Here is a 24,166-nt window from a genome sequence, read left to right as displayed (position 1 = left end):
AGTTTGTAGGTCAAAGGTGAGAAGGTTCAGGGTCACTACCAGATGATGTCCTTGAGGATTAACTCACTATTGATCTGTGTTTTACTACGGCTTAGATAAGCAAAGCAGGACAAAACTGGCTGAAATGACATCATTACAACTATTTCTGGTTGTAAACTGGTTGAAATGACATCATTACAACTACATTCCATCTATTTCTGGTTGTAAATTGGTTGAAATGACATCATTACAACCATATGTGCCTGCTGGGAGAGAAATAGGGAGAGTCAGTGATTCCTAATGATATGGAATGACTTGGTTGGAGGGTTGCCGTGGCGAGGCGGTTGGTTTTTGAGAAGGCGGTTGTTACGCAACGCGGGATGATGGTGATGATGACACTACCGGGATTCAAGACGGTGGTACAAGGGCTTATGTGAGATTGTCTTACGTCACTGGACAGCTTGCTGGTGCTCAGGTTGTGCTGCATGGACAGAGACTCTGCCATGTCGGTTACAGGTTTGTGCAGCTTCTTCAGGTCACCCTTGTACTTCACCTGTGAGATGAGAAGACAGACAAAGGAACATCATCATATTATAGAGAGCTATTATATAGATAAATCATTATAATATAGTGTAATTATTATATAGATATATTATTATAGAGTTTTCTATAGTACATCTCATGAACTACTTGGTGCCGGTTGCTTGGTATATCTTTGATAAACACCTGTGAGTAAAGACCTCTTAGCCTGAATGAGTATTTATCATATTAAAAGAGTGGTACTTCTACTTGGGTGAGTGCAACACGTACCTCACTAGCCAGCTGGTGTGCATCCTTCTGAGTCTTGTAAACAACACTTTCCTTCATGTCATACTTTGGCCTGAGCCCCTTCTCCTTGTCATACTTGGCCTTATACTGCACCTGGAGGGATATCACACGGCAGTGTGTGTGTTAGTCTCAGTCTGATTGTGTCTGTGAGGAAGGTAAGCTAATCAAATCAGACGCAGAGAGAGTAGGATTAACGAGGAGAAAAACAGTACACCAGAATACAGTATTCGGTCACATAATATAAAAAGGGCTCATGATTAGTTCAATGATTTGAGAGGGATCCAAATCCAGAGTTTCTGAATCTATGTAACTCCTTACTGTACTCGGTTACTAGCCCTTGTTATACAGCATCACCGTTTGAAGTCAAACACCATAGGTTGCCTTCTAGGACTAATTTGATATGATGCATCTGTGGGTATAACACATGAATAAATAAGCACTATTTTTTTTACTTTCAATGAGCAAACTAACCCCAGAAGGCCATTAAGACATAACAGTCATGGGAAACAAATGTACGCACAGAACTTTTACTTCATATATAGGCTGTTGGAACAGTATATATGGTAGTCAGAAATAGAAAATGAGGGAGAAAGTGAAGCTGGGATCCCATTGCAGAGAGAGTCTGAGGTACTCCTAATCAGTAGAGGAACCAGCTGAAGAAAAGTCAGGGAGAGAGAGAGAGAGAGAAAGAGGGAGAGAGAGAAACACCAGGGAGAGATAGAGAAACACCAGGGAGAGATGGAGAAAGAAAGAAAGAGGGAAAGAGAGAAACACCAGGGAGAGATAGAGAGAGAAACACCAGGGAGAGAGAGAAAGAAAGAGGGAGAGAGAAACACCAGGGAGAGATAGATAGAGAAACACCAGGGAGAGATAGAGAGAGAAACACCAGGGAAAGAGAGAGAAAGAGGGAGAGAAAGAAACATCAGGGAGAGATAGAGAGAGAGAGAAACACTAGGGAGAGATAGTGGGAGAGATAGAGAGAGAAACACCAGGGAGAGATAGAGAGACAAAGAGGGAGAGAGAGAAACACAAGGGAGAGATAGAGAGAGAAACACCAGGGAGAGAGAGAGAGAGTAACACCAGGGAGAGATAGAGACACACCAGGGAGAGAGAGAGAGAGAGTAACACCAGGGAGAGAGAGAGAAACACTAGGGAGAGATAGTGGGAGAGATAGAGAGAGAGACACCAGGGAGAGATAGAGAGAGAAACACCAGGGAGAGAGAGAGAGAGAGAGAAAGAGGGAGAGAGAAACACCAGGGAGAGATAGAGAGAGAAACACCAGGGAGAGATAGAGAAACACCAGGGAGAGATGGAGAAAGAAAGAAAGAGGGAAAGAGAGAAACACCAGGGAGAGAGAGAGAGAGAGAAACACCAGGGAGAGATAGAGAAACACCAGGGAGAGATGGAGAAAGAAAGAAAGAGGGAAAGAGAGAAACACAAGGGAGAGAGAGAAAGAAAGAGGGAGAGATAGAGAGAGAAACACCAGGGAAAGAGAGAGAGAAACACCAGGGAGAGAGAGAAACACTAGGGAGAGAGAGAGAGAAAGAGGGAGAGAAAGAAACATCAGGGATAGATAGAGAGAGAAACACCAGGGAGAGATAGAGACACACCAGGGAGAGAGAGAGAGAGAGTAACACCAGGGAGAGAGAGAGAAACACTAGGGAGAGATAGTGGGAGAGATAGAGAGAGAGACACCGGGGAGAGATAGAGAGAGAAACACCAGGGAGAGAGAGAGAAAGAGGGAGAGAAAGAAACATCAGGGAGAGATAGAGAGAGAAACACCAGGGAAAGAGAGAGAAACACCAGGGAGAGAGAGAAACACTAGGGAGAGATAGTGGGAGAGATAGAGAGAGAAACACCAGGGAGAGATAGAGAGACAAAGAGGGAGAGAGAGAAACACAAGGGAGAGATAGAGAGAGTAACACCAGGGAGAGATAGAGAAACACCAGGGAGAGAGAGAGAGTAACACCAGGGAGAGAGAGAGAGAGTAACACCAGGGAGAGATAGAGAAACACCAGGGAGAGATAGAGAGAGAAACACCAGGGAGAGATACAGAGAGAAACACCAGGGAGAGATAGAGAGAGAAACACCAGGGAGAGATAGTGGGAGAGATAGAGAGAGAAACACCAGGGAAAGAGAGAGGAAACCCCGGGAGAGATAGAGAGAGAAACACCAGGGAAAGAGAGAGAGAAACACCAGGGAGAGAGAGAAACACCAGGGAGAGAGAGAAACACTAGGGAGAGATAGTAGGAGAGATAGAGAGATAAACACCAGGGAGAGATAGAGAGACAAAGAGGGAGAGAGAGAAACACAAGGGAGAGATAGAGAGAGAAACACCAGGGAGAGAGAGAAACACTAGGGAGAGATAGTGGGAGAGATAGAGAGAGAAACACCAGGGAAAGAGAGAGAGAAACACCAGGGAGAGATAGAGAGAGAAACACCAGGGAAAGAGAGAGAGAAACACCAGGGAGAGAGAGAAACACCAGGGAGAGAGAGAAACACTAGGGAGAGATAGTGGGAGAGATAGAGAGAGAAACACAAGGGAGAGATAGAGAGACAAAGAGGGAGAGAGAGAAACACAAGGGAGAGATAGAGAGAGAAACACCAGGGAGAGAGAGAGAGTAACACCAGGGAGAGATAGAGAAACAAAGAGGGAGAGAGAGAAACACCAGGGAGAGATAGAGAGAGTAAGAGGGAGAGAGAGGAATGAGGAGTGTGTAAATCCAATAGAAATGAGCAAAACAATATTCTATTTATAATATGCTCCAAATGAAAAGGCAGTGACAGAACTTCTGGCAAACTAATAAAATGGTTCTCATAGGGGTCAACTCTGTCTGTTGTGAATAAGATGCCTTAGATAAGCTTTGCTACAGGATGTACACAGTCCTCATAGCACAGAGATAATGCTGTAATTCTGTAGAATGATGCAACAACAATAAGCCCATGGCACGGTACCACATCAGACAGAGACATCGACTACATGTCCCGGCGATTCAGACATTTATCCTTTAACATGTTGATTCAACTCATAAAAATACAAATTAAATAAACATCTATTTAATATTTTTCATTTACTTGAAGGAAAATAGTTATTGCATCGCCATGATAGTCTATGTTTGGTGACCAGCGAATCTTGCGATGGGAGATACAAAGAAGGTAGCTACAGATATAAGGGAAACAAAACAAAAAGGACTGGAGGTCAAATGAAAACAAGAAAATGGAGGAAAAAGGGAGGGAAAATGCTCAAATTATAACAGAAATTAAAAAATGTCCCTGAGTCCTTGAGTTACGGAAGCAGAGGTGCACCAACAAACGCTCCCAGAAATCAATCAATCAGTGAGTCATTGAATAGAAGGAGAAAATAAGTCACAAGGCACAGACAGGAAGTTGCAGCCCATTGGTCCCCGCCCCAGGGTCTCAGGTATTCCTTTCTTACATTACTAGTCAGAGCACTCATTTTCTTAAGGTGGCGGCTCTGAGGAGTATCGATGGAAGCAGCTCCGTGGAGGGAGGGCCTGGCTTCCAACTCCTCCTACAAAGCAGCAGTAAGACGGCAGGGTGAGAAAACAAAGACACGACAGAATGGAGGGAGGGAACAAGTAGAGATAGGGGATTAGGGAGGGAAGGATGGACCCAGCAGGCAAAACTGCTTGAAATGATGTGGTGTCAACACTGTAACAACACTACAACTCTGAATTACAACACAGTTTTGCCTGCTGAGAGACAGTACAGGGGAGAGGACTATAAGTATATGGAGGAACGGGAGAGGGCTATACAGGGGTAGTACAGGTATTAAGGGGACTATATTAACATGTAACTATGGAGAGGAGATGGAAAGGACTAGTATATTAACATGTAACTATGGAGAGGAGATGGAGAGGACTATAGGGAGTATATTAACATGTAACTATGGAGAGGACTAGTATATTAACATGTAACTATGGAGAGGAGATGGAAAGGACTAGTATATTAACATGTAACTATGGAGAGGACTAGTATATTAACATGTAACTATGGAGAGGAGATGGAAAGGACTAGTATATTAACATGTAACTATGGAGAGGACTAGTATATTAACATGTAACTATGGAGAGGACTAGTATATTAACATGTAACTATGGAGAGGAGATGGAAAGGACTAGTATATTAACATGTAACTATGGAGAGGAGATGGAGAGGACTATAGGGAGTATATTAACATGTAACTATGGAGAGGACTAGTATATTAACATGTAACTATGGAGAGGACTAGTATATTAACATGTAACTATGGAGAGGACTAGTATATTAACATGTAACTATGGAGAGGACTAGTATATTAACATGTAACTATGGAGAGGACTAGTATATTAACATGTAACTATGGAGAATAGGAGACAGTCAGAGTTCACAAGGACAGAATAGGACATGGGTAACATGGGTAGTTATGCAGGGTGGCAAAAGAAGCACCTAATGGATGGAAGGTCACTACTACCTATGCTACAGACTAGCTAGGACAGCTGAGCAAATACTATAGCAATACTATAGATCCAGGGGCGCAACTTTGGTTTTAGAAGTGGGGGGGTATCACTTTTTTAAAATTATTATTTAAAAAACATGTTTTTATCCTTTCGGATAAACACTCCAAACAGCCTACCCTACCACTCGGAGGAGTCTGCATGGTCCTAAATCCCCCTGTTGCCTAGGTTTGTATCACATTCCAATTATAAAACTGGGGGCGACAAAAATGCAATTTCAGAATGTTGGGGGGACATGTCCTCCCTGTCCCCAGTGAAAGTTGCACCCCTGTATAGATCTCTATGAAGCAATCATGATCTCTAGGAAGCTGAACTGAAAGGCATGCCATCTGGGCTGCTGAATTTACACCTTCAGTGACAGTGAATAAAACCAAAAATATTTTCTGATAGCAGAAAATAACTGACAATGAAATGATAGAAAAATGAACTGAGAGGGGACAAACATAATTAAATAAAGGGGAATAAAAACATTGAAAACAGCCCGAGGTGTAGGGAACAACTGGTCAATTCAGACTCGGAGGGTTTGGTGTTGACCGTACCTGGCTGTTAAGCTTGGACACCGCAGTGGCCAGAGCGATGTCTGGACGGTGGACCAGGGAACCTCCATGGGCAGCCTCCTGGCGAGCCTTCTCACGGTAGCCAATCTACCAGACACAATATACAAACCATGAGTGGACTGGACAATACAAGGGAAAGGGGAGACCTAGTCAGTTGCACAAATGAATGGATTCAACCCAAAATGTGTCTTACACATTAAACCCAACCCCTAAAACAAACCATCAGTGGGTAATGCACAGACAGACTGTCGTGATATGAATTGTTTTGATGCCTTTGATGGCGTCCTGCTGAGAATATAAACAACAGCATGAATATTCATCTCAGAGGGGTAAACAAATACAAAATCCCTTTAATTTTGCAAAACAGGCTTCGCCACTGTGTAGGCTATTCACTGTGTACTAAACACTCACATTGCTGGCGAGCTTGGAGGCCTGTGTAGCCCTCATGATGTCAGGGCGCATAGCCACAGAGGTGTAGTTGAGCTTGGCCTTAGCCTCCTGCCTGTAGGCAAACTAGAAATGGAGAGAGAGGAAAGAGTGATATTTGTCACAACTGCTGATGTAAAAAGGGCTTTTAATAATGCATTTGATAGACTGACAGATTAATAACAATCAATTCCATAAAACATGGATGAACTATTGACTGTCTTTAATAGAGGAGATATACAGTACAGTCTTTTTATAGAAGAGGAACGTGACTAACTTACGTTGCTCTGATTCTTGGCTACATCCATGGCGTGCTGCACATCGGGAGGCACTCTCATGTTGTTGTACTTGGACTTGCCCTTCTCCTTCTCAAACTTCTGCTTGTACTGTTTCTGTGGACAGAACGGAGGAGACAAAGACGTCAAAGGTAACAAATGGCTCAGGACTGTACACTCTTGGGAAGTCTCGTTCACTTTGTGTGAGAAATCTGGAAATTAAGGTTCAGGACTGTATTCCAGCTCTAACTAAACAGCTGGTATGGGGGAGACTGACCTCGCTGACCAGTTTGCCCATGTCCTTGGCGTGGATGGTGTCACGGGTCGTGGGCAGAGTGGTGAATTGTCCGGTCTGCTGCTCCATCTTGCCAGCCAGCTTGTATTTGCTCTGAGGACAGAAAAGAAAACCAAGGACTAGTGTCAGACTGGAATCTGATTGGGCGCCGTACAAACCAAATTAACATACTGTACAGTTACATTCATTATAACAAGTGTTCTTGAGATATTTTGTGACAAATTCCTCGTTCATCCATAAATTAAGGTTCACATTATGACATTTAAGATCTATCTATAATAACTATACTGTAGGTTAGTAAGGAAAGCCATTTATTGGCAGTAATGAACATTACATAGTAAGTATCTGTAGTTATCATGTTTCTGGTGTTTTCTGCTTCTTACCTCAGATGCCAGAATGCGCACTGACTTGGCATGAAGGTTAGTAGGAGTGTCCAGAACAGTCTTATACTGACCCTTTGCCTTCTCAAACTTCTCTCTGTATTTCACCTGGTGGACAGAACAAAGCACAACAATTAACACAGGCTTTTCTTCACCTTCAGATTTCATTTCCATGTGTCAGAATAGAACAGAACAGCTTTATTTTGATTGATGGCTGGCTGGTAAAGGAACAACTACTCACATTGCTTAAGTCAGCATTCATCTTAGCCAGGACGGCTAACTTGTCGTCCACGATGGAGATCACACAGCCCTTCATCATCTCCTTGTCATACGTGTACTCAATCTGAGGACAGCAACACATGCAGCAGGGGTTAGACCAGAAGAGCCATGTCAAAGGAATCAGTATAGAAACCTGGGCCGGTGTTTTGTTGTGTGTGTAGTTAAGTCATCTAAGTCACTATTGTTTTTAGCATTGTATTTTTCTACACATAGTTTTTCATTCTTAGAAGATGAGCCCCCTTGTGGGCTAAAATACATACAAACAAACTAAGGTATGTTGTGCATGACTCACATCACTCTGCTGGAAGTTGGCCTTGGCAGCTTGGATAAAGTCAGGTCTGTCGACAGTCCAGATCCACTTGTTCTTGGTGGCCTGGTACTTCTTCCTGTAGTCCAGCTGGAAGCAGACAAATCATACAGGAACAGAACAGTGAGTGAAGGGTCTGCCTCAAGAAAAAAACATTTCAGAAGGGTGGAAAACATCAGGTATAACTCCTGGTCCTAACAAGCCAACTTCATTCACTAATACACTCATTCACTCATTCACTAATACACTCATTCATTCATTCATTCATTCATTCGTTCATTCATTCGTTCATTCGTTCATTCGTTCATTCATTCATTCATTCATTCATTCATTCATTCAGAAGTGGTGTTCAGAGGTAAATGGATAGGAGGAGATGAGGAGTACTGGAAGAGAGAGACTCACATTGCTGATGTTCTTGTAGGCTTCCTTGGCAGCGCGGATTTCAAAGGATTCAGGGTCCATGTTGATCTGGGCCTTGCTCCTCTCATATACCTCCTTGTACTTCAGCTGAGACAAAGGAGAGAAAAGCACACTGATACAGAACCAGGGATATGACTGTACCTGCCTCCATCTAAATCTTAGACGTGGGCTTTCCACTAGATAGCATAGCCACAATGTCTAAATTGGCAACATCATAAAAAAAATCATGAAAATATTAGCTTTATGGTCTTAATTTAAGATTAAGGTTAGGCATTAGGTTAGCAGTGCGGTTAATAAGATTTTAAGAAGAGCAATTGTAGAAATAGGTGGGGTTTATGACTTTGTGGCTGTGTTATGTGTGAAATGGAAGGCAGCCATTTTGAGAGTGTAGAGTACATACCACGCTGGTGATCTCCTTGACCTTCTTCATGTGTGCGCTGTGTGGAGTGTCATGGCCCAGGGTGTAGCCCTTAGCCTTGTTCTTGTTATACTCCATCTTGTAGACATTCTGGAAAAAGTGATGGGAAAATGTTGCAAGTCACAATTATTCAAATATAGTGTTATGTTGAGAAATACACAGTAGTAACAAAATCATACATTTATACATTATATGATTTTATTAAATATTTATTTAGTTGTGTTACTTTATTTATTTTTCTGAGAAGAGGGAGACCTTGACAACAATTGCAACAAAAAGTATCTTTAATTGAATGTTGTGTGACGAAGTGAACTCACGTCTCCGATGGCTTTGCTGCGTTTGTGGCTCTCATGCTCGGGAGTCTCCAGGATGGAGGTGAACTTGTTCTTAGCAAGCTCATACTGCTCCCTGTACTTCCACTGTGGTGATGGGGGCAGGACACCAGAGTTAGACACACTCACACATGAGACATTACTGTCAAATCGGTATCAATTTACCTTATTTACAGTGTTTCAATTATCTATAGATGATCTGTGTGCTTTACAGATTGCTTTATCCATTCCTGATCAAACTAAATGTATGTGCTAAAAAAGACAATGACATTTAAAATGTAGTGTAGCATGAAAAGGAGATTCTGTGAAGCGTGACTACAGTACATGTCAATGTAATGAAAGAATGCAATGGGAAGACACCATGCACAGGTTGGAACATGCTTTATGGAACATGCAACACAATGAAATGATGTGCAAAGAGATGTCCACAAACACACAGTGTAAGAATGAAAACAGTGCTTTTCTCATGGTTCATTTTCGTCAGCTGACGTTTGATCAGCTCGTCTGCTTCGAGTCCTACTGGTGAGTCTGGTGCTAATGATGGTTGTATTTATTTATTTATTTATTTATTATCATTTGGATAAAAAATGTGAACTTAAATAAATGAAAATAAACAAAACTATTGGCTTTGTCATAGGAAATATGTATTCCTCATTTAACGTACAACGTCTTTCTAGACAGTTCAGTCTGTACTTGTGATGTGGGTTACAGGGAGCGGGATCATAACTTGGGATGAGCTGGGTAGCTTGGGTTCAGAGGTCAGTGGAGATTCAAGACTGTTTCTGAAGCAGGGAGGAAAAGATGTCCAGAATTTGACAAATGTGGTGGTTGGCGGCAGGGCAGGTAGCCTAGCAGTTAATAGCATTGGGCCAGAAACCCAAATCTGTTGATGTGCCCTTCAGCAAAGTACTTTAACCTTAATTGGTCCTGTAAGTCGCTCTGGATAAGTGCTTCTGCTAAATGACTAATATTCAAATGGGAAAAAATGGTAGTGAAGGAAGCTACTGTCAATTAGGAGTTCATGATGGGTTTCCGCAGCTGAAGTTAGCTAGGGCTGAGGCTGGGAAGACAACTGCAGCAGGAGGGAGAGGGAATTGGGGAAACTGCGAGGTGAGTTTGGTTGGTCTGCTGGGCCGATGGACGATTACCTTACTGCTCGCTGGACTGGTAAATGGCGCTGAGGATGTCTGGGCGGAGCAGCTCATTGCAACCGTTCTTTAAGAGCACCCTGGCCCTGGATCTATGTTTGTTCTGTCCACGGAGGGACACACTAACACACACACAGACACAGCATGCTAAGGACAGGCACAGGGTCAGTGGACAGGACGGAGTGGACTGGAGAGGAGCTGCGGATCTATTCCCTCAGAACCATTAAATCTAGTTCAATCTGGTTCAATCAATCAATCATATTGTCTTTTTTTATTAGCTTTTCTGATTTTGCCGATGCTTTTAAAAAATGTTGACATTTGTCACTAAAACTGACATGATAAAGGGGCTCAACCAAGTCTACGGGTTTGACTCTGAGTGCACAGATCAAGGAGAGTGTAGCCGCTCACTCAGAACACCCAAGAGGGCTATTTGAGTGACAGAGTACGACACCTGCTGCGTGAGGAAAAAGAGAGAGAGAGACGTGAACACGAACAACCATGGACATTATATCCATGCAACTACGACCTCCCGCAGGCCTGCAGTCAGATGACCTCATGCACCGGGCTCGGAAGCAGGTTATCTGATAGGCCCAGAGGAGGTAGAGGCGGACGAGGGCGGGGCTCAGCAGTAGAAAAATCATAGCTTTACCTGGCTATTCTTGGCGTTCTCCTTAGCCAGGAGGGTTCTAGGATCATCCAACACACTGCTGTACTTATCCTTGGTCTTCTCATAGGCTGCTCTATAGTGCCTCTGCTCAGAACGTCAAAAAGGAGTTAAAGACAACTGACAAACAAACAGGGAGCTGTGACAGGGGATAAAAAGACTACAGGAAAGAAGGCCAAGGTTAATCCCATGTGATACATAGAGGAATGAACTGCAGAGACAAAAGAAACTTGAGTGACAACAACACGGTATTGTGGCTAGGATTACCTCAGGAAGAAGCCAGGTGCATTCATCATTACAGAAGATATTCATAACGTTATGAACTAATCATGACCATCTTTTACCTTCAAAGCTGAGAATCCAAATGAGATGCAGTAGAAAGAAAACATGTTATACTCATTACTGCATCTGTTTTTCATAAGATCGTTTAAATAAGATCAAATCTATCCAGTATATCCAAATTGAAACCAAATTGAAACCAAAAGTGCGGCTGTGACTTACATCGTTGATAATAACGGAGGCATTCTTGGTGGCCTGGAAGAATGGAGTGTCACAGGTATACTTGAAGTGGTGTCTGTTCTTCTCGAAAGTTGCTTTATATTGTCTCTGTTTACAAAAGAGAAGAGGAGAAAAAAGACGGGTGGTTATGGAAGACAAAGATACAGTAAGAGCTGAGGGTTTTATTGTATTTGCAGCGGTAGATGATCTTCGTTACCTCACTGAAGAGGACCTTGTTCTTCTCAGCCTGGACCATCTCAGGTCTGTCCCACACGTAGCAGCCAATACCCTTCAGCCAATCCAGATCCTCCTTGTACTTGATCTAATATTGGACAGAGGAATTAATGGTGTGGGTCATTCATAAACACACACGTTACATAAAAGCATTCTAATACGCTGAAATGGACAATACCATTGTTTAATGGTAAACTACCCATTCCAAGTATTCAAATGTACTGAAACTGACAATACAATGACTCTGCCCTGAGGGTATTTTCTGATGTTAAGGGGACGTCACTCACATCGCTGATGTTTTCACCGATGATTCTGCTGTGGAAAAACTCTGGACGGTCGGGCATGGATCTCCATGTACCCAGAGAGTTGATGTACTTCTCTCTGTATTTGACCTGTGTGAAGGAGAGAAAGAGAAGTGTCTTATATCTGTATGATAACATACATGTATACAGGCTAAATCCACATACCAAAAGTCTGTTTACTGGGCCAAATCATCCTATTGGATGGCTCTGAGCCAGAAGGCAAAGCTGGTTGAAACGACTTAGTTGAAAGAGATTACTGGTCGTAAACTGGTTGAAATGAATAGGTTGAAAGAGATTACTGGTTGTAATGATATAATTTCAAACAGTTTTGGTAGCTGGGGAGAGATCTTTTCTAATTGGCTGACATACTGACCTCGCTGATGTCATCGGTGACCCTACGGTGACACACGATATCCAGGGCATCCTTGACACTGTGGTAATGTCCCTTGGATCGCTCAAAGCTCTCCTTGTAGCGCAGCTAGAGAGAGAGAGAAAAAGAGAGAGAGAGAGAAAGAGAAAGAGAGAGAAAGAGAGAGAGAGAGAGAGAGAGAGAGAGAGAGAGAGAGAGAGAGAGAGAGAGAGAGAGAGAGAGAGTGTGTAATAGGTCAGTCATTTGTAAGAAGGACAACTTAAAGACCAAAGACAGCCAGAGGAGGGATCACCAGAGAGCATACTCACATCACTGGATTGTAGGTAGGCCTTCTTGGCCCGGACCAGGATGGGTGTGTCATGGATGCTAGTGTACTTGTGCTTCATCTTCTCATACTGATCTCTGTATTTGATCTGGGGACGAATCAGAGGAGAAACTGTGTTAGAGCAGCGGTGAAGGGCAAATACTTTGGTATCACACTGGGACGTGATAACCTTCATACTGGGACGTGATAACCTTCGCACTGGGACGTGATAACCTTCGCACTGGGACGTGATAACCTTCGCACTGGGACGTGATAACCTTCGCACTGGGACGTGATAACCTTCGCACTGGGACGTGATAACCTTCGCACTGGGACGTGATAACCTTCGCACTGGGACGTGATAACCTTCGCACTGGGACGTGATAACCTTCACACTGGGACGTGATAACCTTCATACTGGGACGTGATAACCTTCGCACTGGGACGTGATAACCTTCGCACTGGGACGTGATAACCTTCGCACTGGGACGTGATAACCTTCGCACTGGGACGTGATAACCTTCGCACTGGGACGTGATAACCTTCGCACTGGGACGTGATAACCTTCGCACTGGGACGTGATAACCTTCGCACTGGGACGTGATAACCTTCGCACTGGGACGGATAACCTTCACACTGGGACGTGATAACCTTCATGGGAATAACCTTCACACTGGGACGGATAACCTTCACACACTGGGGACGTGATAACCTTCACACTGGGACGGGATAACCTTCACACTGGGACGTGATAACCTTCACACTGGGACGTGATAACCTTCACACTGGGACGTGATAACCTTCACACTGGGACGTGATAACCTTCACACTGGGACGGGATAACCTTCACACTGGGACGTGATAACCTTCACACTGGGACGTGATAACCTTCACACTGGGACGTGATAACCTTCACACTGGGACGTGATAACCTTCACACTGGGACGTGATAACCTTCACACTGGGACGTGATAACCTTCACACTGGGACGTGATAACCTTCACACTGGGACGTGATAACCTTCACACTGGGACGTGATAACCTTCACACTGGGATAACCTTCGCGTGATGGGAACCTTCACACTGGGACGTGATAACCTTCACACTGGGACGTGATAACCTTCACACTGGGACGTGATAACCTTCACACTGGGACGTGATAACCTTCACACTGGGACGTGATAACCTTCACACTGGGACGTGATAACCTTCACACTGGGACGTGATAACCTTCACACTGGGACGTGATAACCTTCACACTGGGACGTGATAACCTTCACACTGGGACGTGATAACCTTCACACTGGGACGTGATAACCTTCACACTGGGACGTGATAACCTTCACACTGGGACGTGATAACCTTCACACTGGGACGTGATAACCTTCATACTGGGACGTGATAACCTTCATACTGGGACGTGATAACCTTCGCACTGGGACGTGATAACCTTCATACTGGGTTGTAAGGACGAAAAGTGTTTGAGTTAAATTGCGTTAGAAAGACTTACCTCGCTGTTGACCACCTTCATAGCCCTGGCGTGGTCCATTACTGGGGTGTCCACCTCCGGAGTGAAGTGGGCCCTCTCCTTGGAAGCCAGGTCAGTGTACGTATACTGCAGTTATGAGATACATGAACAAAAATGTCAGAAATCACTTTCTTTGTACCTAATTTCTGTAATTGTTGTGCTTTAAGTTGGTATCAATACAAATCTTAACACAGATATCAGTCCTCCAAGAGTTCACCAGGTTTATTGTATCTATGAGAGCTAAATTGACTTGCCTTGTTGCTGAGCTGTTGGGCCCATTTGACTCTCTTGACATCGATGGAGTCCAGGGTGGTGGTGCACTTGGTCTTGTCCACATTGCCCTGGGCTCTGTACATCAGCTGAGGACGAGAGGTTAAAGGTTAACATGGCCACTTCACACTGCCTATTCAGACAGAAAGACAGACCTGATAAACCATATTATAACACGGCAAAACTTCCATTAAATGTCTCCAACAAGCAACGGCCTCGTATAATGGCAGTTTTACTGTATTCTGTTGATATATTGTATATTACAATATGATATATTAATAATATATATATATATATATATATATATATATATATGTGTGTGTGGGAAATGGCGGGCGATATAGTAGAGAACATGACTCACGTCGCTCATGTGGGTCTTTAGCTCAGTGACGCGCTGGTACTCTGGTGTGTCCAGGACCACAGTGAAGTTGGCATGGTTCTTCTTTGCCTCAACTTCATAGTTGGCCTGTTGTGGTAAGACAAATTAATATGGATTAACATGGAGCAGAAATATTACAGACAGTATTTACAGTATTTGCAGATTGTGTATACTTAGCTAATTACTTAGACCAATCGCCTCGTGAGGAGTGTAATCCACCAACTGATTGGTGATTGAAGCCATAACAAAATGAGAAGGAAAGGAACCTACTCTAAACTTGGAAATGTTGCGGACAGTAGACATCTCAGGTGTGTCATACAGGAAGCAGCCAATGCCTCTCAGCCACAGAAGGTCCTCCTTGTATCTCAGCTGGTGATGGAAACAGAGACACAACGATTACATTACTGTATTCAATAGGCATGGAGGGACTTAGAAAAGTAACAATAAACCTTTAACCCTTCTCATATTCTCACTGAAGTTAACTTAAGTATTCGTTGAAAAAAAGCATATTTCAGTAGTTGTATAGCCTAAATATTGCCTGTTTCAGAAGTTGCTTGGCTGCTTTGTTTTCAGTGAGTGAACGTTATTGGGCCACGTACGTCACTGGTGATCTCGTTGACGTGGTTACAGTGTATCATCTGGGGAGTGATGCCCATGGGGATCATGGTGCCTCTGTTAGCGAAGTACTTCTCCTTGTAACACAACTGCATGGGACAGAGGGTACACACCGTACTTAGAACATGTGACAAACTAACTTCACAGCAAATAGAACAAATAAATCCATTGGTTTTAAACAAAATGTCTCTAAATATAATGAATGTACAGTATGAATGAAAAAATTGATATAATCATGATGAATTATATTATTTATTATATTATTATTATATATTATGAATTAGTCTTGTTGCAAGCATCAACACAAAGCCATAGTAACAAACATCAATGGGCCATAGTAACAAACATCAATGAGCCATAGTAACAAACATCAATGAGCCATAGTAACAAACATCAATGAGCCATAGGAACAAACATCAATGAGCCATAGGAACAAACATCAATGAGCCATAGTAACAAACATCAATGAGCCATAGTAACAAACATCAATGAGCCATAGTAACAAACATCAATGAGCCATAGTAACAAACATCAATGAGCCATAGTAACAAACATCAATGAGCCATAGTAACAAACATCAATGAGCCATAGTAACAAACATCAATGAGCCATAGGAACAAACATCAATGAGCCATAGTAACAAACATCAATGAGCCATAGTAACAAACATCAATGAGCCATAGTAACAAACATCAATGAGCCATAGTAACAAACATCAATGAGCCATAGTAACAAACATCAATGAGCCATAGGAACAAACATCAATGAGCCATAGTAACAAACATCAATGAGCCATAGTAACAAACATCAATGAGCCATAGTAACAAACATCAATGAGCCATAGTAACAAACATCAATGAGCCATAGTAACAAACATCAATGAGCCATAGGAACAAACATCAATGAGCCATAGGAACAAACATCAATGAGCCATAGTAACAAACATCAATGAGCCATAGTAACAAACATCAATGAGCCATAGGAACAAACATCAATGACAATAGTACAGGAGTGATAATGACAGGATGTCAAAAGGTCACGTACGTCGCTGACGGCCTCCTGGGTCATCTTGACCTGTCTGATCTCGGGTGTGTCATAGGTGGTGTGGATCTTGCCCTTGCCCTTCTCATACAGCTCACGGTATAGACGCTGAGACAGGCAGACAAACAGACAGAGAGAGAGAGAGAGAGAGAGAGAGGGGAAATAACATCACTACTACTACACCACAAAACAATCCTTTTAATAATACCAACATACTAGAGTCTTTGACTCTATAACGATTCAACATCTTTCAAGGGATTCATTAAAAAAATATATATAGAAGGATCATCAATCAAATTGAATAATTAATAAATTATTATATTTTTCCAAATAGTGAGGGAAGAGTAGCAGACGTTTGTAATCCTACCGGGTTGGTGACCTTGTTGGCGTTCCTGATGTTGACGAAGCTGACACCTTCTGGATCCATGGTATAGTTCGTAGCCTTTGACTTTTCATAGTCATTCTTGTACTTCACCTACACAACAACACAATTCCACGAGTGAGGTACTACGATACAAATCCAATATATTACCATTCTACGGTAACTACACATATAGGCTTCCTTTAATTCACCTACACAAGACTGTTCCTAGTGTAACTCCACTACATCCATCCAGTCATCCTACAGTACACAACACAAGACTGTTCCTAGTGTAACTCCACTACATCCATCCAGTCATCCTACAGTACACAACACAAGACTGTTCCTAGTGTAACTCCACTACATCCATCCAGTTCCTAGTGTAACCCACTACATCCATCCAGTCATCCTACAGTACACAACACAAGACTGTTCCTAGTGTAACTCCACTACATCCATCCAGTCATCCTACAGTACACAACACAAGACTGTTCCTAGTGTAACTCCACTACATCCATCCAGTCATCCTACAGTACACAACACAAGACTGTTCCTAGTGTAACTCCACTACATCCATCCAGTCATCCTACAGTACACAACACAAGACTGTTCCTAGTGTAACTCCACTACATCCATCCAGTCATCCTACAGTACACAACACAAGACTGTTCCTAGTGTAACTCCACTACATCCATCCAGTCATCCTACAGTACACAACACAAGAACTGTCATCTAGTACACAACACAAGAATGTTCCTAAACTCCACTACATCCATCCAGTCATCCTACAGTACACAACACAAGACTGTTCCTAGTGTAACTCTACTACATCCATCCAGTCATCCTACAGTACACAACACAAGAATGTTCCTAGTGTAACTCCACTACATCCATCCAGTCATCCTACAGTACACAACACAAGACTGTTCCTAGTGTAACTCCACTACATCCATCCAGTCATCCGACAGTACACAACACAAGACTGTTCCTAGTGTAACTCCACTACATCCATCCAGTCATCCTACAGTACACAACACAAGACTGTTCCTAGTGTAACTCCACTACATCCATCCAGTCATCCTACAGTACACAACACTCCTACAGTATGTGCCTCTTATAACTGAAACTTTGCATCTGAATAGATTAATATTATTTTATTTTTTACAATGACCTCACGGAATGTGAATGGTTCATATTTTATACACAATGTAACAAATTGATGAACATTTGAAGAAAATAAAGTGTGTTTCTTACGCTGCTGGCAACAATGGAATTTTGTTTTGCCTGCTTCATGAGAGGATTGTCGTGGGGAAGAGAGTAGCCAGTGGGCATGGAGTTCTTGTTGGCCTCCTTGTACAAGTTCTGAAGAAAATAAGGAGAGGAGTAATCAGAAGAGGACATAAGATATGAGAATCATCATAGAAATTACAGTCAGCGTTTATATCCAGAAACAGTTTGAGGGAGTAGTTACTGTCTATGCATCTTTGAAGTTATGAGTGATGTATGCCTTGTAAGAGTGTACTTAAAGCAAATAAATTATCAAAGAAAATAAGTAAGAATTGAAAACATCTTACATCACTCTGGTTGAAGTTGGCCAGGCGTGCCCTCTCTGTATCCACGGTGACAGCGGGGGAGGAGTTAGTTCCCTTGACATTGGTGACGTAGTCGTTACGGTAGTGGAGCTGAGAACATGAGAGGATAGAGGACGAATAGGTGAGAACTTAATATGCTTCATCATTGAATTTGAACGATCTGGTCTTAATGTACATGCACTCTTGTAATCTCTACCCGGCACGGCCAGAAGAGCACTGGGTACCCCACAGAGCCTGGTTCCTGTCTAGGTTTCTTCCTTGGTTCCTGCCTTTCTAGGGAGTTTTTCCTAACCAACATGTTTCTACATCTGCATTGCTTGCTATTTTGGGTTTTATGCTGGGTTTCTATATAAGCACTTTGTGACATCTACTGATGTAAATAGGGCTTTATAAATGCATTTGATTGATTGATTGAAAATTATTTTAAGTCAACTTGAATTTGTTCTTAACTGACTCGTCTGATTAAATAAGGGTGAAATAAAACATTAAGATGGTGATATAGAAGTAAGAAGCTTTAGTGACAGTACTCACATCGCTCAGGTTCTGAGAACTCAGTTTTGCAGTCTCATAGGTAGGAGTGTCGATGACCACAGAGTAATCCTTGAACGCCTCAATGCCCTTGGCTCTGTACTTGTTCTGGAAGACAAGAACAAACACACAAATACATCCACATCTTTGTCCACATCTGTGGGGTTAATCTGATTCCTACAGTCATTAGATTAGGAGAGGAGGAGAGGAGAGGAGAGGATTAAGAAAGATAGGTGAGAGGCATGCGGAGGGAGCATACATCGCTCTGAAGTTTGTCAGCAGCCTTGACTCGCAGGATCTCAGGGGTGTCCCAGGCATAGCAGCCAATTCCCCTCAGCCAGGTCAGGTCCTCCTTGTAGAAGATCTGGGGAGTTACAGAAAAATATCAGTTAATGAAGTCCTAATGACAAGAAAGAGGAAGGACAGAATTAATGCACTATAACTTAGAACTACATAATATAATAAACTACACACATATAAGTGTTAGTTTAGAAGTCATTTCCAATAGTAGTTACTTTGTCTGACACATTCTACCAGATCGTAAATGAACGACTACACACCAGAAAAAAAGACACTAGGTCTTCCTGAAGAACATTTTTTTTAATATGTAAAAAACATGATATATTTGATTTGAAAATAATATTGTTTATAATAAGTAAGAATAACACATTTTATTATAATTATAATTATATTATAATAATTTAACTTCACATGACACTGTGATTAAATGCAATGTGAAATTCCAATAAATGCAGTTTTCCACGTAAAAAAAGTGTATTGAAATATGAATTGTTCAGATGACTCACGTCGCTGAGCTGCTCGTTGACCTTGCGTGCCTGGACGTACACCTGCATATCAGGCATACAGATCCACTGGTGCAGGTGCTTCCTGTAACCGATCTCACTGACATGGTTCTGGGTTTGACGGGCTGAGAGGACATCTAGCATATCTGGGGGGATGTGGTTCTTTGCCTTGGTCTTCTCATAGTCCGCCTTGTACAAGCGCTATACGTAGGGAGGGTACATAAACCATTAGGTGTGTCTACATTTCTATCGGTTTAAGATCAATGTGTTTGACTGCCATATGGAAAGAGTAAAGAGGTGATCATGAAAGACTCACGTCAAGACCCATCTTTCCAGCTTTGAGGCATCGGAGAGTTTGTGGGTCGTCCTCAAGGGACTTGGGCAGGGTGTAGAGGGACTTGAACTTCTCATAATCCTCCCTGTATTTAACCTATAGGGGAGGGGATCATATGGGTTGCTTTGAGTAGAAGATTTACAATGTACACGCAACTTTTATGTGTGAGATTACTGATAAACCAAATGAATGACATTGAATCTTAGGGATCCAAAACAACAACATGAAACAAATGATGAATTCTCAATAAAGAGCATCAAAAGTTTAAAAACGTATTGGACTACGAAAGGGTTTTAAGTTGGGTGATATGTTGAACTCACATTGCTGAGGATGACCTTTTGTTGTTTGGCGTGTTTCAGGGCGTGGGAGTCTGATGGCAGCGTGTAATCCTTAGCCTTGATCTTGTCCCAGGCAGATGTATATGCTTTCTAGATGACACAAAAAGAAAGATAAACATTTTAAATACAGCATTTAAAATCCTAATAGGTCATTTGGAGACATAGTGTCTGTCTACAGTAGAGCCACACTCACGGTGCTGTAGATGTCCTTGAGGTTGGCATTGTGTGCATAGTCATAGGTATCCAGAATTGTGGTATAGATATGCTTGTCTTTCTGGTAAGCCTCCCTATAGTTCAGCTGTGGAGATAAAGAGCATATGTTTTGATACAAAGCAGATGTTAAACATGTTTATACTATTAGAAGAATTGTGTAGTATGATGCAGTATAGTATAGATTTCTGTGTAGTACATCTGACACTCACATCACTGGCCCAGGTGTGACCCAGGAGAGCAGTCACATAGATAGGGGTGTCTGTCACGATGGAGTAGTTGTTGAATTCCTTCTTACCCTCCTCCTTGTATTTGAGCTGTGAGAAAACAAATGCAGAAGCCACATGGTCACGTGTGGCTCAGTTGGTGAGAGCAAGGTGCTTGCAATGCCAGGGTTGTGGGTTCAATTCCCATGGGGGACCAGTATGAACATGTAGGCATTCACTACTGTAAGTCAATCTAGATAAAAAATTCTGCGAAATGACTAAAATGTAATAGTCTCCACGCAGGAATATAACTTTTTAAATAACCTCATCACTATTATGATAAAATATACTATTTATTTAGTATTTATGATGGACTGGTAGTCAATCATTAACAAACAAAAGACTAGGGGAGTCATTGGTATAAATGACAGTAAGTGTGACAGAGGTGACGTCATCCTTTGTACTCACTTCGCTCTGCAGCAGGTAGGCATTCTTGGCACGGACAAGCTCAGGTGTGTCCCAAACATAGCAACCAATTCCTTTTGTCCAGTTCAGGTCATCTTTGTAGTACACCTAGCAGATTGATAGACAATACCACAACGCAGAGATCAGATCAGTTGGATTTAATGGGATTTTACAAATACTGTGATAGTGTACGGTAGTGTAGCTAACTAAGGACAGCAGAGGGATGAGGAACAGACGAGCCGACATTATTATTACTTCTATTTGTTCCTTAAATACAGCATGTCATTGTATTGTTTTTAATATATATATATATATATATATATATATATATATATATATATATATATATATATATATACACACACACACTGAACAAAAATATAAACGCAACATGCAACAATTTCAAAATTTCTATGTATTTCGCATGACTGGGCAGGGTACAGCCATGGGTGGGTCTGAGAGGATTTAGCCACCCCGACAGACAATCCTGTGGGTAAAGAAGCCCTATGCGGAGGTCCTGGGCTGGACCTGGTACGTGGTCCTGGCACGTGGTCTGTAGTTGTGAAGCCGGTTGGACATACTGCCAAATTCTCTAAAACGACGTTGGAAGCAGCTTATGGTAGATCATTTAACATTACATTCTCTGGCAACAGCTCTTGTCGACATTCCCATTGCATGCTCCCTCAAAACTTGAGACATCTGTGGCATTGTGTTATGTGACAAGACTGCATATTTTTAAAGTAGCCTTATATTGTCACCAGCACAAGGTGCACCTGTGTAATGATCATGCTGTTTAATCAGCTTGTTGATATGCCACACCTGTCAGGTGGATGAATTATCTTGGCAAAGGAGAAATGCTCACCAATAGGGATGCAAACAAAGTTGTGCACAACATTTTAGAGAAATAAGCTTTTTGTGCATATGGAACATTTCATGGACCAACACTTTACAAGTTTTTTTGTTCAGTGTATTTTTTAAACTTATTTGTAAAGTATGTCTTGAACATGTGCGAAATACAACATACATCACTCAGGATCTCATTGTTCTTGCGGGCTCTGAGAATGTCCTGCTGGTCGGGGTGGCAGGTCCAGTTGTGCAGTAAGGTGCGATACAGCACGTCACTGAGCATGTCCTGGCACCTCTTAGCCACTATGTTGGGAATGATGTCAGCGGGGATGTGGTTCTTGGTCTTGTTGGTATTATACTCCTTCTGGTAATTCCTCTGGAAGAAAGAACAGGGCACTGTGTTCAGATCTCCAGATACGTGGATTATTTTCAAATCCAAAATATAATCAAATCAAGTGAAAGCATATTTGTCACATGCACAGGATAAACGTGGTGCACAGAGTACAATGAAATGCATACCTGCAGGTTCACCTCTCAACATTGCATCAACAAAATAAGATTAGAAGTAAGTAAAGCATATTCAATCAAATCAAATAACAAATAAGTAGGAGAACCTGACAGAACTAAACATATGAATAAGAAAGTATATCTAAGGAGTAAATATGGCATATTCCAAGTTCCAACAGAGTGTATTTGTTAACTTTTATTTATACAGGTAGATTTAAGAACAAATTCTTAATGACGACCTTCTGCTGTTTTATTGTATCTTTGGCAACTGTAGCGACTGGATTATCATGTGTGCGATTTACTAGATTATACTGTGTAAGTGATATCTTAATATATGTGAACATACCATTTTTTTTCAAATTGAACCTTTATTTAACTAGGCAAGTCAGTCAAGAACAAATTCTTATTTACAATGACAGCCTACAGGGGAACAGTGGGTTAACTGCCTTGTTCAGGGGCAGAATGACAGATTTTTACCTTGTCAGTTTGGGGATTCGATCCAGCAACTTTTCAGTGACTGGCCTAAAGCTCTTATCACTAGGCTACCTGCCGCCCTGAATATGCAGCAGTATCATATTTTACTAGATATACTATAGATATACTAATGATATACTATACTATAGATATACTATACTATATATATACTGTAGATATACTATAGATATACTGTAGTATTATAGTTGTATCATTTTCTTACTAGATATGCTGTAGATATATAATTATAGCGGTATTGTATTTTACTAGATAGACTATAGATATACTATATTATTATAGCAGTAATATATTACCTAGATATACGGTAGATATACTATAATATTTTAGCATTATCATATCCTACTAGATATACTGTAGATATACTATAGTATAATAGCAGTATTTTATTTATTTGGTATACTGTAGAAACAGTGATTTCGGAAAGTATTCAGACCCCTTGACGTTTTCCACATTTTGTTACGTTACAGCCTAATTCTAAAATGTATTAAATAGTTTTTTTTCACTCATCAATCTACACACAATACCCAATAATGACAAAGCAAAAACAGTTTTTTGTCAAAATTGTTACATATTTATTAAACCTGAAATATCACATTCACATAAATATTCAGACCCTTTACTCAGCACTTTGTGGAAGCACCTTTGGCAGCGATTACAGCCTTGAGTCTTCTTGGGTATGATGCTACAAGCTTGGCACAGCTGTATTTGGAAAGTTTCTCCCATTCTTCTCTGCAGATCATCTCAATAGGGAGTGTTGGTGCCCAGCTATTTTCAGGTCTCTCCAGAGATGTTACTGTAGATCGGGTTCAAGTCCAAGCTCTGGCTGGGCCACTCAAGGACATTCAGAGACTTGTCCCGTTGTCACTCCTGCGTTGTCTTGGCTGTGTGAATAGGGTCGTTGTCCTGATGGAAGGTGAACCTTCGCCCCAGTCTGAGGTCCTGAGCGCTCTGGAGCAGGTTTTCATCAAGGATCTCTCTGTACTTTGCGGTGTTCATCTTTGCCTCGATCCTGACTAGTCTCCCAGTCCCTGCCGTTGAAAAACATCCCCACAGCATGATTCTGCCACCACCATGCTTCACCGTAGGGATGGTGCCAGGTTTCCTCCAGACGTGAC

At 41.9% G+C, this 24,166-nt stretch overlaps 1 protein-coding gene across 47 annotated transcripts in view; it reads right to left on the bottom strand.

Annotated features, from left to right (window-relative positions):
- The window catches only part of LOC118386423 (nebulin-like), a 97,446-nt gene that overhangs the window by 16,371 nt on the left and 56,909 nt on the right, over positions 1-24,166 (bottom strand). For 45 of the 47 annotated variants that reach the window (XR_008139928.1, XM_052522736.1, XM_052522740.1 and 42 more), the window contains 37 exons: positions 22,228-22,425; positions 21,207-21,311; positions 20,745-20,849; positions 20,516-20,620; positions 20,305-20,412; positions 19,967-20,080; positions 19,654-19,851; positions 19,107-19,211; positions 18,851-18,955; positions 18,302-18,409; positions 17,982-18,089; positions 16,734-16,841; positions 16,370-16,474; positions 15,310-15,414; positions 14,981-15,079; positions 14,693-14,797; positions 14,316-14,420; positions 14,044-14,148; positions 12,538-12,642; positions 12,233-12,337; positions 11,845-11,949; positions 11,541-11,645; positions 11,327-11,431; positions 10,811-10,912; positions 8,999-9,100; positions 8,664-8,771; positions 8,246-8,350; positions 7,829-7,933; positions 7,499-7,600; positions 7,261-7,365; positions 6,860-6,970; positions 6,589-6,699; positions 6,293-6,394; positions 5,864-5,968; positions 4,244-4,339; positions 790-900; positions 428-532 (listed from right to left, as the gene is read on the bottom strand). Coding sequence is in view for 46 of the 47 variants with exons in the window: in XM_052522736.1 (XP_052378696.1) it covers positions 428-532; positions 790-900; positions 4,244-4,339; positions 5,864-5,968; positions 6,293-6,394; positions 6,589-6,699; positions 6,860-6,970; positions 7,261-7,365; positions 7,499-7,600; positions 7,829-7,933; positions 8,246-8,350; positions 8,664-8,771; positions 8,999-9,100; positions 10,811-10,912; positions 11,327-11,431; positions 11,541-11,645; positions 11,845-11,949; positions 12,233-12,337; positions 12,538-12,642; positions 14,044-14,148; positions 14,316-14,420; positions 14,693-14,797; positions 14,981-15,079; positions 15,310-15,414; positions 16,370-16,474; positions 16,734-16,841; positions 17,982-18,089; positions 18,302-18,409; positions 18,851-18,955; positions 19,107-19,211; positions 19,654-19,851; positions 19,967-20,080; positions 20,305-20,412; positions 20,516-20,620; positions 20,745-20,849; positions 21,207-21,311; positions 22,228-22,425 (4,086 nt within the window). In the remaining variant the exon portion in view is untranslated. The remainder of the gene's footprint in view (positions 1-427; positions 533-789; positions 901-4,243; positions 4,340-5,863; positions 5,969-6,292; positions 6,395-6,588; positions 6,700-6,859; positions 6,971-7,260; positions 7,366-7,498; positions 7,601-7,828; positions 7,934-8,245; positions 8,351-8,663; positions 8,772-8,998; positions 9,101-10,810; positions 10,913-11,326; positions 11,432-11,540; positions 11,646-11,844; positions 11,950-12,232; positions 12,338-12,537; positions 12,643-14,043; positions 14,149-14,315; positions 14,421-14,692; positions 14,798-14,980; positions 15,080-15,309; positions 15,415-16,369; positions 16,475-16,733; positions 16,842-17,981; positions 18,090-18,301; positions 18,410-18,850; positions 18,956-19,106; positions 19,212-19,653; positions 19,852-19,966; positions 20,081-20,304; positions 20,413-20,515; positions 20,621-20,744; positions 20,850-21,206; positions 21,312-22,227; positions 22,426-24,166) is intronic. The other 2 variants (XM_052522741.1, XM_052522748.1) reach the window with 1 other exon arrangement.

This window comes from Oncorhynchus keta, chromosome 7, assembly GCF_023373465.1.
Source record: "Oncorhynchus keta strain PuntledgeMale-10-30-2019 chromosome 7, Oket_V2, whole genome shotgun sequence".
Lineage (NCBI taxonomy): Eukaryota > Metazoa > Chordata > Actinopteri > Salmoniformes > Salmonidae > Oncorhynchus > Oncorhynchus keta.
Note: the sequence above shows the minus strand (reverse complement) of the source record. Positions and strands in the feature narration are given on the sequence as shown.